We start from the raw sequence: 15,001 nt of genomic DNA on the forward strand, positions 1-15,001 counted from the left end.
GAAACTCTTGCACGCCATTGTGAATGCTGTTACTTTGAAGCTGTATCAGCTAAACCACAATTTTCACACCATCTCCACCTAGTGATGCAGGTAGCCATCAAATAACCAGAGTGACTGATTTAACTACTTAGTAGTGTTTCAGTTCAAGTTGACCTTTTAAGTGACTATCTGGAAGGATTTTGAACAAACTGCCTAGGATGGGGAAAGAAATGGGAATTTGGCATTAATGCTGATTAATTTCCAAGAGTCAAATGCTTCCTTCGCCTTCATGGCGTGGAGCTAAGGAAAACCTCACAAAACCAACAAGATGGAGAGGAGTAGAGTCAGCATGACTCCCCTACCTTCCTATCCCTACACTCGAAGGAGATCCTGGTTTGGACTCAGCTGGCCTAGTGTAACATGTTGGATGGGCCTGGGGAGGGGCAGATATGGGAATCAGTTGCTATTTCCAGCCTCCTTGCTAAGCAAAGGGGTTAGATCTTGCAGGAAATAGTGAATGAGGGTAACAGTGATTAGACTAACCTAACTCCTCTGTGGTGTTATCTCTGCTGGGAGGCACGGGGCCACAAGGAATGGGGTTGCTCAAAAGGTGAACCTGAAACCTGTACGGAGAGTTTTTTGCTCTGCCTGTCTACTTAGTGAGCCTCAGTGGTACTCATTGATCCCAACTTACATTAGCCCTGGAGGCCCCTCCATCTTCCATAAGGCTGCTATCACCACTTGTGTATGTGAAGGATTCAAGTGAGACGCATACAACAAGGAAATATAATCTGCATTACGTGTTTTTGTAGGAGTTGAAAAAAATTATCAGTATATCAGCAAGCTCCAGGGAAGCCCTGAATTACAATTATAAAGAAAAGATCTCAGAGGATACAGAATGTTTTATAAAGAAAATAATTATGTGCCTATATAAATAGTGTAAGTTTAACATTGCACAACAATATACTCCGTTCACAAGTGAAATTATGCTTACAGTAGCTTACTTCCAAAAAAGAAAATCACTCTTCTTCCAGTACTTTATTTTCCATTTTCCCAATGGAGGAAAGATTTTACTGGATAGAGCTTGAAGATGAATTGCTCTAGAATATACTTGCTCTGTCATTTTTTTCAGTGACTGCAGGGCCTCAAATGGCACAATTACAGAATTATTGTAATTATATTGCCATCCCTGACAGCCAGATTAGATTTTACTCAGAAAGACTAACTGAAGGAACATTAGCAAGGAATACTAGGAAGTCATTAATAGTATTTTTGTGGCAGTTGAGTGGGTGAAAGAAATAACGCAGAAGCAAACTGTTAAAGTCCTTGAATGCAATAATTGTGTATGTACATGCTATTAGATATACACATGGCAAAGATTTTTTTAAAAACTGATGTCTAAATTTAACTTCTAGATACACATTTAGCCATTAAATAGGTGGCCTTATTTTCAAAAGTGTTGAACACCCATTTCCCATTGAACTTCCACAACAAAACATGGAATTAAAAGACGATGGATATAATTTTCAAAAGAGCCTTTCAATGGGATTTAGACACTTCTGAAAATGTGATTTAGGCTCCTAAATAATTTATGAACTTTTGAAAATTTCACCAAATATCTTTTTCCTAAAATTTAGTATGCTTAAAAATGACTGTGCTGAGGATGTTAAATATTTATTTTCTATAACAGAGAAGTAATTTAAAATATGACATATGCCTAAAGGAAAGTTAGTCAATTTTTATGAAGTTAGTTTCCCATAAAACTAATTCAAAATGACTGTTGGCACTGAATTAAAACTGCAAAGTGAAATTCAAATGAAAGCACTGAAAGTGCATCTCAAGAGCTACTTAAACCAATGTCTTAATGCTGTGCAGCATTCAAATGCACGCACTATATGAAGATGTAAATTACTATGACAGGGCTAGAGAACGTCAAGTTAAGCTTTCCATTTAGCTGTACATGGCCCCACCAAAATGTAGTGCATGTTCTGTAGTGATTATTAAATGTTAATTCCAAGAACGGCATTACATAACATCCGTGCTCACCCAGTGATTATGGTTCCACAGTTAAGGTTGCAAGTGCCATTCCATTCTAGAACTAACCCGGGGATCAAGGATTTTTTGACATATCTTCTTGTCTTTGAAATAGGCAGTGAATAGTTTTAGTCTGAAAAAGCTGCTCATTGTAGGAAGCTGTGCAAGTCAGATTTCTCATTTCCCCCCAATAAAAATGTCTAGGAGAGCACCCATAACCATCCCGATTATGAGCCCTGTACCCCCCCTACGCTATGAAGTGTGGGAAAGAGCAAATCAAAATAAAATAGGACAGAAAAGCCTCACATGCAGTGGAAGGAGAAATGGAGCTAATACAACATGCTCTACTCTTCCTTTCACCCTGCAGTGGCCTCTTTATGGCAGTAATTATGTGCAATAAGGGCTCTGCAGGATTTCCAGGTATGTATTTGTTGGGAGAGAGGCAGGTGAAACTAGAAAGCTGATCAACATTACATGCTTCACTTAGAAAGCAGATGTCTGCAAGGAAGTTAATGCTTTTGCCTATAATTTAAATAATATCATCACTTGGAAACCGTAGAACTCAGATAAGCATGAGAATCCAGGTAATTGCAGGTTCCCCAGTCTTGAGTTAATAGGTCTGCCCCCACCATATTTTCTGCAACATGCCTAATTTGTTTTCATGCAGTCTGGGGTAGCTGCTCAAAAATGCACTGGAAATTAGCAGCACAGCTCCCATGAACATTCAGAGATGTACAAATCTAATAAACGTAATTAGCCCGAATATTATCTGTTTATATAGCACTTAGTTGCTTACTTTGCAGCAGTAGGTAATCATTCCACTACCTACAATAATGATGAAAGAAGAAGTATGCTTCTCATTGAATGTCTTGCATCTTAATGTATAATTTGGAAGCAAGAAATAAATGTGCAATGTTCGATATTCACAGAACACTAGAAATTATAAATGGGAGAGACTGATCAGGTATGTTATCAAGCCCACCCTCTGCCAGGGAAGGAATGGTCCTTACAACACAATTTCTTCATACTTTTTCCTAGTTTTAAATTTCTTAAGTGTGGTAGCTTCTGCCACTTCACTTGGGAGGCTACTCTACACACTTGAATGAATCTCACCATTGAGCTTTTTCTACAGACATTTCCCCAACTTAATCCCTGCTGTGATTTCACTGACTTCATTGGAGTTGCACCAAGAATGAATCTGGCCCATGATTTAAATGATAAAAGAGAAGCCAGAGAGAATATGACTTTGAAACATTTTAGTACTACAGCTAATTCATAACACACACACACACACACAGAGTTCGATTTCGATTTCATATTAAATCCCTGCTTTAACTCTGACAACAGCTAATTGCTTAAGTTTTCAGGCAGACTGCAGAAAAAATCCATAATCTACAGGGAAACACAGTAGATTTGGCAGTGTCTCCTATTATTCTTACATTTTCAGTCACATCCTCCCTATCAGTAAGAAGGAGATTCACACTGACCTTGACCGACAGCTACAAAGCCAATGAGATCTGTGTGAAATCTTAATGTCATCAGCAAAATGGTGGAAAAGTAACAGTTGTTGACTTGTTGAGACAAGAGAAACCTTTCACAATTTCACTTAGAATTATTTAGAGAGAGGAGTTTTGTGGGTGAAAACTACTGTTGTGCCAGGAAAATGGGCTGGTGAAAATAGTGAAGTTTTGTTCTTGATTAAACAAACTCTTAGGAAAATCCTTGTTTCAAATGTGAACCATCTCAATGGGAAAAGAGTTTCTCTCAGCTCTACAACCACGGGCAGGTCTACACTTAAAATGCTGCATCAGCGCAACAGCACTGATGCAGCTAAGCCACAGTAGCGCTTCAGTGAATATGCTCCTGTGCTGACAGGAGAGACTTCCTGAGAGGTGGTAGCTATGTTGCTGGGAGAAGCTCACCCACCGACATAGCGCGGGGGCGGGGGTGTGTTAAGATCGGTATAACTACGTCACTCAGGTGTGTGGATTTTTCACATCCCTGACCGATGTAGTTATACCAACTTAGGTCCGTATTGTAGACCTGGCCTAAGTAACTGTATTATTACTTTTTTTTGTGTGCTGGTAGTGGCTTGAACACTGACTCAAAATGAAGTCAGTTCCTGCTCTGAAAGCTTACAATCTAAGCTCCTGATCCTACAAAGATCTGAGCAGTCCTGGTAAAGGCAGTGGGACTACATACATGCTTAAAGTGAAGCACGTGCATAAGTGCTTGCACGTTCAGGACCTAAGAGGCAAACATGGAGAAACTACAACATACTGGGAAATCCAAAGGAGGGATTCCCTTTATATTAATTTTTTCTATTGTTTACTATTAGTGTAACAGCTCACTCAAGCTCTCATCCAAAGCCCACTGAAATAAATAGCAGTCTCTCCACTGACTTGAGTTAGCTTCGGGTCAGGTGCAAACGGAACAGCTATGTTGTTTTTCTAACGCACCGAAGACCAGATTTTCAACTGGTCTCAAAAAAAGATGCTCATTGAAAGCTGTGCACAAATGTTTAAGACTGGGTGAAAAATTACCACTTAATGTATAGCATTACTTTCCTAATGTCCTAGGTTAGACTGACCTCTACAGATAGCAAATTAAAATAAAATGTTATTAAATTGGAACTGGCCTTCTTCATTGCTTCCCTGCAAAGTTAATCTTTGGTAAAGGTCAGTATTTTTGTACTCTGGTTTTCTTTTCATTAGATGGTTTTCTTTTCATTATTAACCCTTTAATCCTGGCTGCTCCAAGTGAGATCTGGGATTCGATGTACAGCATTAAGATTTTAGCCTGATATTTCTAAAACGTCAAGCCAATTTTTTCCAAGCAACTCAGCCTTAGCTGTTGTGTGCCCAACTTGAGACCCCATAGACAGGCCTGATTTTCAAAGTGTGTACTCAGCTTTCTGAAAATCAGGCTCCTTTTAGGTGCCTCAATTTGGGAACCTAAAAAAATGGAGGCACCTAAAATCGCTAGTCACTTTTGAAAATCTCGATCCAAATGTTTCAGATTAAAATCAGTTTTTAAAAAATGAAAGTGAATTTTGATATTGCTCCAATTTTTATTACAGCCAACCTGCCTTGTCAGCTACATCAACACCACCACAAGCAGGAGGGGTCAGGGACAAGAAACTCTGCAACATTGTTTGCTACTGCTCCATAAAAAGGAGCAATATGCATTCCCCCACAGCACCTGTGTCTGAAGGCAGCAGGTGTCTAAGGGGCCAAAGGTCCGATCCACCACTAAGATGGCTGAGCATGCTACCTTAGAGCCATAGAGGGTCTCTGGGTGCATTAGTCAGGCCTCCTCCCTAGTGCTCAAGGGAGTACTAGGTTTGTATCTTGGCCTGCTCTTGTGCCAGGGGAATCCAGAGAATTAAAGGTTCTTTCTGCCTTTTCCCTTTCCCTACCACGTACACCTGCACAAGATAGCTTGGAATTGCCTACAGCTTGTGAAGCACTTTGGGATCTTTGGAAGTGAAAGGTGCTATAAGCACAACTAACAATTAATAGCTATCGTGTATGTGTTTGTGTGTGTTAATGTGTTCATTTACATGAGCCTTGTCCTCCTAACCCAAAACCCTAACTGAGCAGCTACCACAACATCAGACTTTAGATTACAGCAGAAGAATATGCAGAGATAGAGTTAATTCTCTTAGTCATGAGTTGTAACTGTTTAAAATTGACTATACGGAAGACAGCTGCACATACAGATATCTTTGATGGTTAGAAAACCTAGTGTTCTATCTGCAGAACTGGTGTGATGCTACACAAAAGGAGACACCACTTTTTTAATGCATTGCATCTAATTACTTGCATGCTTACTTAAAGTACCAGTTGATAAGGTGTAGAATTGGGACGCAATATTCTGCATATTTATTAGCCATATTCTGTTGTTCTTATGTATTAGGGTATTTTATTAAATCAGAACCATTATGTAAGACAGAGCACGTTCCCTTCACATTAGTGATGGTAATACAGCAGGGAAAAGTTTGGAAGAAATTTTTATGTATTGACATGGAACCCACAGAAGTTTTACAAAATTTACTCTATAAGATTCATCAACCTTTAGCCACAGGGCATCTCTGTCACTGGTTCAATGGTTTATTTGCTGTTACATCATATCAGCAGCACCAGTATTTATGATATTAATATTAATGAATCCCTTGGAAGCATAATCCATCACTTTTAATCTTTTTTTCCTCTCCTCTCTTAAAGCTTGATGTTTAATGGCTTGGGGCTATTTTAGCAATGCAAAAGCATCATTAGTCAAAGAAACCCCACTGGCAGGCAATATCAGATCACCTGCTACTTTTTTGTGAAAGGTGCTATAGCTTACTCCAAAACTTACTTCACTATGTAGGGAACTTAGAAAAATAGAGAATTAGAAATACTACAGAAACATAATGTGTCATTATTTTTAAACATTCTACTGTGGTCTGTAGGAAATGGAACACACACAGTTTTTGCAGCAACAAACTCCTAGACTGATCCGTGCAGTGGATGAGTGAGAGAGAGAGAGAGAGAGAAAGAAAGAACGAACGAACGAACTGGGTGCTGGGTTGTTGGGGGACATGGATAGTGTGCTGTGAGGTGCTGGGCAGTGGAAGAGAGATGATTCCTGGAGGGGAGATAGAGACAGGGAAAAAAATATTAAGAAGAAGGAATGAGATTAAAGCATAGGAAAGAAAAGGATGGGGGAAAATATTACTGGGCACAAGAAGATTAAGAGTGAGGAAAACAGACACTGAAATACACAATAGAAAAAGATACACTGGCACAGGTAAAAACAATATGGAGACAAAGTGAAAGGAGACATAGTCCAGTCATTTTTTTATTATTATTTTAACAGAATATATAATCACAAAAGGTTAAAATTTGTGACTGGCAATCTGTCTACCTTCTACTGAGCGGGCAATGAGTTTCATTGAAATTCAATGAAACTTAAGCCCCTAAGTGACCTGGGCACTTTTGAAAATTTTACCCTGAGCTCCTTAGAGGGAGAGACATTTCCTTTTGTGACATACAAAAGAAAAAAAACCAATTAAACAAAGTGAACAAAGAGGGGATTGTGTCCCAGAGTAGGCCTTAAAGAAAGGTAAGTGCCCACCTGTGCCCGGCTTCCTCCCAGATTAGTGGAATTCTGAGGCTTGTGTTCCAAGGGCAAATAGAGTTGTAAGCTTGCCACCAAGGAAGTGATATAAAGGCAATAAATTTTTCTCAGGGAGATATAAGTGCTGGGAAGGTTGCAGTGCCAGGGTGTGAGCAAAGATCTCAATGAAGGCCCCACCTCAGATGCGCCAGGAAGGAGCTTGGGACGGTGTGAGCTGAAAAAGCTGGAGGAAGGGCTGAGGTGCAACCTTAAGAGGCAAGCAAAGATAGTCAGGGGCCCTGAAGGGAGAATGGAATGAACATTCGCATGGAAAGGATATAAACCTTCATGTTTTATGGAGTCAGCCTGTCATCAAGAACCTGTGATTAAGAACAAGCTCCCCCCTTCCCATGAGCAGACCAGTATCCCGAGCCTTGCATTTTGTAGGATGTTTAGAATGACATACTGCTCTTCTTACCCCAAAACTCTCATTAAAAGTTAATGAAGAAGGGAAGGAGGAGAGGGCTACAATTATTTTAACAATCCTTCCCAGTTGATTTCCTCATTATGAATGTATGCAAATACAAATATAAGCATCAGTGCTTGAGTGATATCAAGCTATTAAGGGAGAGGAAGAATAGTTTCACTATGATACTTATTCAAAACTTGAAGGTTTAGGATTATTACTTGCCTCCAACTGACGGAAATACCACTAAGCAGAGACTTATGGCATATAAAAACGATGAAACTATGAAAATAGAAAGCTAAGTGAAAAATGATACAATAAAATGGAACTTTAAGTTCCCCTGATTGTTAGCTTCTTGCAATAAAAAAGTATCTGTATATTATTCAACATAAATCTTGCAACAAAAAAAGGATATATAAAGCTCAGTGAAGTCACCTAATAACGATGATATATTGTCTTATTTAAAACAGAAGGTAGAAAAAGACTGAGAAACACTTAAATGCCTACTTTTTGGTTAACTTCTTCAGTCAGAGCTACTACAGCAATATTTGATAGTGTAATTGAAAATGCCTGTTTTTCAGAGGGGATGCACCAGGTACGTGAGGCAACACTGCATGTGGGCTGAGCAGTACTTTGTACAGCAGGGAGCAGTTTATCTTTTATTTTTCCATTTATAAAATGTTCCTCTTTTCAACTCCAAGACGCATTTACTATAAAAATAATAAAGCAAACAAAATAACACCTTCTAAACAACCACTTCAAACTCCTTTCTAGCAATCCTCTCACAAAAAGCTTGAGTAAACAAAGGTCTTGCGGTGCATATGAGCATTAAACTCAGCCTTTTTTGGTCCTAAGGATTGGGGAAGAAGTGAACTCCAGAGAGTCAGGGGACCTCTAAGTTGAAGGACATGCCCACAATCCACAGATATGTTAGTATACTGACTGCCCACTTGAAAGGCATCAATAAAGAACATTAGTCTAAGATAGACTAATGCTTAGACTTAATTTGGCTAAGGACTCAAACCCTAAAGATGTCCAGATTAAAATCAAAACCTCAAATTGCACCTGCAGCAAAAGCACTATAGCTGGAAACATTGTTGGTCTCCTTGTACCATTACAAGAATAGTGTAAGTGAGCAAAGAGAAAAGAATCCTTCCTATGTGGCAACTGTTTGAGTGATCAAATCCAAACATGCTTTAGAGCATTAAGAAATGTTTGGACAGACTTCTGTTGATAGACTAGATGTTGATATAGACTTTTAGCTCAATAATAAATAATAAAAATAATAATACCACTACCGAGGTGGCATACACTAGTAAAAATACTTGAAATATGACCCGGATCCATCATCAGGATTTCCAGACCTCTGTACTCATGGAGTTCTAATGTGACTCCGCACAATGTCACAGAATGCCATTGGAATCTAGTGTAGGATTGAGGACTTCATTTGAACTCCATCTGTAACTGTAGTTTGAAGTGGAAACACTGTATATATGTTGCTGTCATTTCTATATACTACACTTTTAGAGCATTTCCAATTCAAATATATATGACCCATGCAATCTCCCATTCGAGGACTGTTTTTTCTTAACACTCACACTAAAAAAAACCCACTTCAAAAATTCAGTTGAGCATATCTCCCCCAAGACAAGAAAAATCCCTAGCGTGTGTAACAAAAACTATTTTTTTCAATGATTGACACTGAGGAAAAATATTTCAATAAGAAATATAACTTAGGTTTAAACCCCAGAAATTTAGATTGAAAAATGTTTATGTGTGTGTCATTTAAACACATTTTATGATCCAGAATGCAATGATTCAAAATAATTTTTGCAAACCAGTAGGTAAATAATTAGTTCATTCTGGATTATGTAATGAATAGTCACATCCTCTGCAAAACAAAGAAGATGAAGTCTTCTGACAGAACTGTATTAATTCAATATGAAGAGAAAATAAAAGTGGTTCAAAAGATGACATAAAGAGAACGATATCTTACACAGTCCTCAGGAGACTTGCATCTACGGTATCAGAATGATAATCATTTGCCCATCTAACTGGTATAAGATTTAGATACAAAATTTATTTTAAAAGGAAATCTGAACTCTCTAAAACATAGCTGTAATAAATAAATCACCCATACTCTAATTTTAACTACATTGGGCTTCAGTCCATTAGCTCCTTGACTCTTTTTAGAAACATATTTGGTGACCTCATATTAATCTCATCTTGGTGCAGATCATAAATCATATCAGGGACTAAAAATATAATTTGATTCTTTCCCTTTTTTCACAGTATTCTTCTCCTTTCCAAAAGAGGCGGAGTTTATTATTTATTTTGGATTTTTGTAACTCAAGACACAAAAAAAAATACAATATGTTCCAAATTAGGTTCAGTGGCAAGTTACATAAAGATCTAGTACTAATTAGCATCTTAAGAAATGCACAATTGACTTAATGTAAATATTAGGGTCCAAATATGAGAGGTATTGGCCCAACAGCATACCTGATCATCCTCCGGGTTCCCTAAACTAGGTTAAGGTATAAAAGACGCCCAATCACCAGTGAAACATTACAGGTTCACAGAGAAGGGATATTAATTCTTAGCTCGAATTTTTCACAATAATCAAAGGGTTTTCTGCCTGCAAAAATTTCATCAGATTGTCCTGAAAGCTATTCTTTTTATCCATATGGTACCACTGGAAATGGGTCAAACTCATGCTTCCCCCTCATGGATTAGAATTTCACCATTTCAGCTGTGAAAACCCATAGCTCCTATTGACAATGGCATCAAATTCAAGAAAATAAGTGAGTGAATAAGTAACTGTAAATGAAGGCAAGATTAGTAGTTGTGCCCATCTTTGCTCAGGGGTTTTTGCCAATGAGTTCTGAAACCATCTAACTAGCAACATTAGTCCCTCACGTGACAAGTGAATGACTATCAGAAAAAGACAAATGAGTTTAAAACAATCACAGGACAATCACTAGACTGTAATATTTTGGCTTTACTTATATGCAGCCAGAACCAGTGACCTTAATATATACTGCTGTAAACCTTCTTATGCTCCTCATAGCCCCTTCCCAAAACATGTCCAACCTTCTTATTTTTTCAGCCAGGAACATCTTAGAATCTCCAGTTTCCCTACAAGAGGAATTTGCTTTGACTGTTGGTTGTAGGGCTGTCTTCTTTCCTACCAACTTCAAGCCCTATATCATCTCTCTATAGTTAGACATTCTTTGCTCCCTACTGGTATTGATGTTGAGAGCTACTGAAAATGCATGCAACAAATCTCTAAACTGCAGGAAACTCAGAAAAGTTTGAAAATGGGAACCCTAACAGCTCAAAAACTAGGAGGCAAATAAAAAGACCCCAACATTATTATTTTAAAAATCTCATTCTTTTCAATACAAACTCAGTTTTGGAGGCCTGGCTCAGGAGTTATGAATGCTTGGAGCTGGTGATATTGAAGGAAAACAGTATCGACCTTGAAGCTGAACGTGTTCTCTCCTTTTCTCTGCCTCACAGCCCAGTTTCTGCCTAAACTCTTTCCTTTGTGCCTGTCTTCTTGCCACAGATTTAAAGAAACAGTACACATCTTACAGTGAAAGTCTCCAGGAACTCAAGATGTTGAACAAAAATTCTATGTCTGGTGCAATGGTTCCACTATCAAATGTCTTCAAAGCTCCTTAAATCTCCAGTTTTTGAACACTTATTAAAAATAACTAACTGAAATTAGGCACCTGTGACTGTTCATTTAAAATGTATCCTCCCTTGTCTCAATCTCTCTCCCTCTCTGCTATCAGTTTAGGAACTGCAGTTTCGAAACACCGTTGTTATGAAAGAAGCTAGAAAAAATACATTTGTATTGTTCTAAGGTAAATGCATTCATGGTACAAGTGTTTACTTACAGGTATCATCCAGTTGGCCAGATCACCATATTTAGACACCTGCATTGCTCCAAGCATTGTCAAATCGACATGACCTCTGGTAAAAGATAGTGTGCAATTAAGCATACTGTGTTAAAATAATAGCCCACAAATCCAACCAAGTTATTTGTTCACTGTCTTAATATATCATATAAAGCTCCTAAAAATGGTAGTAAACAACAGAGGAACTGAGCAGTTTGTCACTTTACACATAGTACTAATCTGGATTTCTCTCTGCTTTCTGAGCCTCAAAAACATGATTATTTTTGTCTGGTTTTGGTTAATTGCATTCACAGTAAATCAGCTCTGAACTCACATTTTTAAATGCACTCCTTCACATATTATGTGCACTGATTATCTTTTCAGAGACATTATGGTTTAGTGTTTGTTTGTATCCAACCTCCTCTCCGAAAAAACAAACAAAAAACAGGTGCAGATGGTGAATTTCCATCAGGGAGGCAGAATCAGGATTGCAGACACAAGCTGAGTAAAGAGAATATACAGCGTGCAAGTACAGATTAGATTCCTCAGAAAGTGACTAAAAAGTAGCTGCTTAAAACACAACTACAAATGTGTTTAGATACAGCCAAGTGGTGTTAGATGCAAACATCCTTATAGCATCTATCAGTCATAGTCAGTTGAATATTTCAGTTTCCAGCAGCCTGACCTAATCCTCCTGTAAATTTTCACTGAACATCCACAATAGTTTTACAGGTTGTTAAATGATAATCACATTTCAGAGCATTACTAATTAGTTTAGTTAGTGACTCATCCTATTCTGTTCAGCATTTTAACAGATTAGGAGTTCTGTTACATACCCTCTAATCATTGCAAATGATTCATCACTAGAGAAATAGGAGGAACCTGGAAGAACGGTGACTGTCTCTTTACCTGTAAAAGAAATGGGCTGTTATATTTACAGAACTAGTGTTCTTTAGGAAAATCCAATAGGAAGGGATCTTTGTCATGTCAAACTCCACCAGACTCTGTCAATATTTATTGGTGTAAGCTTTTTGGAATTATGGGAGGGGGAGGTTATTCTGTAAGAATGGCTTGAGGGAGTTGGGCGGGGCTGAATTAGGCCATGAATTAAGGAGAGCTTCTCCCACCGACATAACTGCCACTTCTTGTTTAGGTGATTTTATGACGCTGATGGGAGAGCTCTCTCCCGTCGGCATAGAGTGGTTACACAAGCGATCTTACAGCGGCGCAGCTCTATCCGTACAGCTGTGCCAGTGTAAGTGTAATGTAGACATGGCCTTAGACTGGCACCTGAGTTATACTGATACCAAATCAATTGGCAAGTGTCACCCGTGCAGTGTGAGTAGCAGGAAGTATTTTATAGAATAAGATGGAGTATGTAGTTCTAGGTGATCAGATAGATCCCACTGCCTCATTGGACTTAGCTTTTCATTCCATTAGTGGGAAAAGTGTGGGGCAATTTTTAGCAGAAAGAAAGTGTCTGGAGGACACAGAAAATGTTACAAAAAGAGGAGGCCAGACTGGGAATTTACTCTCGTGGAAATGCGTGACAGAGTTGGTTCTCTTGTCTCCAAGGTGCATGTACAAGAAAATGAATGTTTGTGAGCAGCCTCCATGTGCTAAGCAGTCGCTCCCTGAGCTGTTCCTGGTCCTGTGAGTGGAGCACACAAAGCCTTATCCGGCACCCACGTGACAAATCACATGGAAGGCCTGAAGGACCTTAACCCTAGACCTAGCACCGGACCGCCTTCCTGCCTCCCAGCACCACTTCTGGTGAGGCACAAGAAGTACTGTTTTTTCTGTCTTTCCTAGGAGGTATCTTTAATAGTTAGAGATTGATTTAAAACCTGAAGCATGAGGTTTAATATCCCTTGTAAAATTTGTTATAATTAATTATGATAACTATGATACCCATACAAATATCCAATCCCGTTTTTCATCTTGCAAGTTCTTTGCAAATTCTATCACATGTTTTTGAAAGAATACTTCAAATACCAGATGATTGCTGCCAATTTAGGATAAATTATTTTTAAAGACAATTTTTACGCTGTTTAATTTAAAAAAATTACATTATTCTCAAGGCTTAACTTGCGTGCACGCACACACACACACACACACGGAGATTTTCAAAGGTAGGTACTTAACTCCTTTTTGTGCCTTGGAAAATCTCCCCATGTAAAATATTTCCACAGCCAGCTGTTGGTGAAACTTTGTTAGGTACTGAAATAATACATGAGTAATATTGCAGAGATGGCTCTGTTCAAAGTGGGAAAAACAACACTGTGATAACAGAATCAATTAATTAAGCTAGGCGGCAAATATTTTTACAAGTCAGAGAGCAGTTGCTGGAGTGTACAGCTAAATTAAACTGTAAACTTGGTTATACGTCAGTGCTTTATCTCATTTGGATATTCAGTTTAGCTGTACTAGCTAACATGATCTGCTAAAGAGGAGATCTATATTATTATGAAATGCCCTTTCTAAAATACCAGATGTATATACCTGATCCTGCACTGGGATCCACTAGTGTGGGCCTATGGCCATGCAGAGTCCCGTTAACACCAATGGGAATCTATATGGGTGTAGGTCTCTGCACTAGCTGATCCCACTGCAGAAGCAAGGCCTGTGTTTAAACTGAATTGGATTAACTGCATTGCATAACTTTGTATTGTGAAACTAAACTAAAAACCCCGCCCAAATAAACAAACAAACAAACAAATCCTAACATGCTAGTTTTCCCATTTCAAAGCTGTGAGACCACTTTTTCCTGCCAAAAGAAGCTGAAATGGGTGAATTACAGGGGTATTAGAGGTATCCTAATTAGAGGTATCCTAAATTCCCTCTAAGATGCATGGCCGGGCAGCCACCCAGCAGGCTATCAAGTGCCACGCATTTCAGGTGCCCCTCCACCCACTGCCGCACTGTTCCTGCCCACTGCCTTGGAGCCCCTGGCCAGTGGCTCCCAGGAGCCTCCTGCTTACTGTGCAGAGTTGGGGAGGGGAAGGAAGAAGGAGGGGGCGCTATCAAGGTGTCCCCCTCCCCTCAATCCCCCCATCTCCACAGAGTGCGGGGGATGGAAACGGGGAGCTTGCTGGCAGCTGTTTCTGTGTCTGAACAAGCAGGCTTCAGACTGCTAAGTACCAATCTACTTACAAGGACAGTATACTTAAAGAGGCAGCGTGTCTCTCTCTCTCACACACACACACACACGCACACACTCTGTCTATCATGCTTTAAAAAGTGGAAGTGAAATCCTAGTGAGGAAGATAGAAAGGAGCATAAACTCTGGCAAATGAAGCGTAATTATAGCGTAGAATTACAATTAGGAAGGCCAAAAAAGAATTTGAAGAACAGCTAGTCAAAGACTCAAAAAGTAATAGCAAAAATTTTTTAAAATACATCAGAAACAGGAAGTCTGCTAAACAACCAGTGGGGCCACTGGATGATCGAGATGCTAAAGGAGCACTCAAGGACGACAAGGACATTGTGGAGAAACTAAATGAATTCTTTGCATCAG

At 39.0% G+C, this 15,001-nt stretch overlaps 1 protein-coding gene and 1 long non-coding RNA gene across 2 annotated transcripts in view; one reads left to right on the plus strand and one right to left on the minus strand.

The window, feature by feature from the left end:
* LOC141987299 (uncharacterized) overlaps positions 1-15,001 on the plus strand; it is a 94,991-nt gene that overhangs the window by 75,714 nt on the left and 4,276 nt on the right. The window lies entirely within an intron of this gene.
* Positions 1-15,001, minus strand: part of OXCT1 (3-oxoacid CoA-transferase 1) — a 125,413-nt gene that overhangs the window by 29,831 nt on the left and 80,581 nt on the right. The window contains exons 12-13 of the mRNA XM_074952509.1: positions 12,321-12,393; positions 11,485-11,560 (exon numbers count right to left, since the gene is read on the minus strand). Of these exons, the coding sequence (XP_074808610.1) occupies positions 11,485-11,560; positions 12,321-12,393 (149 nt within the window). The remainder of the gene's footprint in view (positions 1-11,484; positions 11,561-12,320; positions 12,394-15,001) is intronic.

This window comes from Natator depressus, chromosome 5, assembly GCF_965152275.1.
Source record: "Natator depressus isolate rNatDep1 chromosome 5, rNatDep2.hap1, whole genome shotgun sequence".
Taxonomy (NCBI): domain Eukaryota; kingdom Metazoa; phylum Chordata; order Testudines; family Cheloniidae; genus Natator; species Natator depressus.